This window comes from Etheostoma cragini, unplaced genomic scaffold (assembly GCF_013103735.1).
Source record: "Etheostoma cragini isolate CJK2018 unplaced genomic scaffold, CSU_Ecrag_1.0 ScbMSFa_250, whole genome shotgun sequence".
NCBI lineage: Eukaryota > Metazoa > Chordata > Actinopteri > Perciformes > Percidae > Etheostoma > Etheostoma cragini.
The window spans coordinates 1-2,019 of NW_023266668.1; the positions used below are offsets into that span (position 1 = coordinate 1).

At 43.0% G+C, this 2,019-nt stretch overlaps 1 protein-coding gene across 1 annotated transcript; it reads right to left on the reverse strand.

Moving 5' to 3' along the window:
• Positions 1 to 291: 291 nt before the first annotated feature.
• On the reverse strand, positions 292 to 1,827 carry LOC117940425 (diacylglycerol kinase theta-like; the record flags this gene model as incomplete). Its single annotated transcript, XM_034865727.1, has 2 exons — positions 292 to 459; positions 1,676 to 1,827. Coding segments are annotated over 2 exons (320 nt in total), but the record flags the coding sequence as incomplete, so codon positions are not given.
• Between the last annotated feature and the right edge of the window lie 192 nt (positions 1,828 to 2,019).

The following is a 2,019-nucleotide window of genomic DNA, read 5'->3' on the forward strand; positions in this document are numbered from 1 at the left end:
GGTGGACAGACTATGCAACGCCATCACTAACAGGGACGTTGTAGAGTGTCCTCTGGTGGACAGACTATGTAACGCCATTACTAACAGGGACGTTGTAGAGCGTCCTCTGGTGGACAGACTATGCAACACTCGTAACATTATTAATATCGACCGATATATCGGTCAGGCTCTATACAGCACACAAAAAAACTTTTACCAAACCAATAAACACATAAAACAGAAGCATCAAAATCAATATAATAAACGTGACATAAAATAGTTATATTAATGATTAACAATGATATTTAAAACCGAGGCGTATTCGTCCGACCTGTTCCCAGCGGGACGATGCCGATCGGCGGCTCTCGACACACCAGTTTGTGCCGGACGGCCTCCAGGACTCCCAGGACCCAGCCCGTGGTCCCGTCCCCCCCGCAGACCAGCACCCGAAACCTGGGAACGTCCCGGAACGTGTGGAGGCTGCACGGGAACACCACGGACATTTCACTTCATATTACAGATATGTATGGATCCTCCGAGGCTGGAGACACATTGTAATACATACAGAAGGCTATATGGTCCAGTATATATAAATACTAATTTTTATATAAATGTTACCTACTGTAGACTTAAAAGGGTCATTAACTAACCCCCTAACACAATCAAAAATTATAAAAAAGGGACAGAAAAATCACAAAAAGCCACATAAATGTCATGAAAATTGTAACAAAAAAAGCCCCCAAAAAAGAAAAATCTATCCATCTATCTGCCCATCCATCCATCTTGGAAATATGTGAAAAATGTCATGAAAACTATCCAAAAACCTTTAAAAAAAGCCCCAAAACTTTAAAAAGGCCACGAAAAACGTCCTGAAAATGGTCAAAAAAGACAAATTAAACCTGAAAAAAAACTATCCATCTACCCAGCCATCCATCCATCCTGAAAAAACAACAAAATATCATATGTGTGTGTTTGTGTGTGTGTGTGTGTGTGTGTGTGTGTGGGGGGGGGGGGGGGGGGGGGGGGGGGGGGGGGGGGGGGGGGGGGGGGGGGGGGAATAATTTGTTAAATTACAGTATTACTATCTCAGAATTGTAATGCTTTACACTACTTTTTCATTACTTTTATCAAAATAAAAGCACAGGTTTGACTATCATCTTTATTTATTTACATCATTTAGCATAAGTTAGCCTTTGTTGTGCCCAGAATGCACCTGAACACACCTCCCTGTAAGACCAGCACACCCAGAATGCACCTGAACACACCTCCCTGTAAGACCAGCAAACTTTAAAAAGGCCACGATAAACGTCATGAAAATTGTCAAAAAAGACAAATTAAACCTGAAAAAAAACTATCCATCTACCGAACCATCCATCCATCTTGAAAAAACAACAAAATATCATGAAAACTGTCAAAAAAAACCTAAAAAATAGCCAAAAAGAACAACAAAAAAAGGCAAAATAAACCTGAAAAGTTCCACCCACCGACCTAACCATCCATCTTGAAAAATGCACGTCATGAAAACTGTCCAAAAATATAAAAATAGCCCAAAAAAAGCCAACAAATCAAATTAATAAATGTCAATTGTCAAAAAAAACTCTCAAAAACAGTGAGAAAAGAAACTGAAAAACGTCCCGCCTACGTATGAGAACGTCTCTGAGGAAGACGATTGGGAGGGTGCGTTGGTTTCGCTCACCCCGCCAGCGGCCCTCCGTTGGAAATGTCAAAGACCTGATGAGGGTTGAGAAGCTTCCGGAAGCTGTAGAGGAGCTCTCGGCCTTTCAGACCGCCGCTCTTCGGGTTGACGAAGACGAGCAGAGGACAGACGTCTGGTCCCAGCTCGCTGTGCTGAGACAGAGACGGACAACAACAACGACAACATTTAGTCTGTCGTCATGGCAACTGTCACTGCCCGACGTGAGGAGAGTCAAGCTGAGTCACACATGCACGCAAGTAGCACATAAGATGCTAACGAGAGACTTCTGTAGCGTCTGAAGTAGCCTCCGAGATGCTAACGAGATGCTAACGAGAGACTTCTGT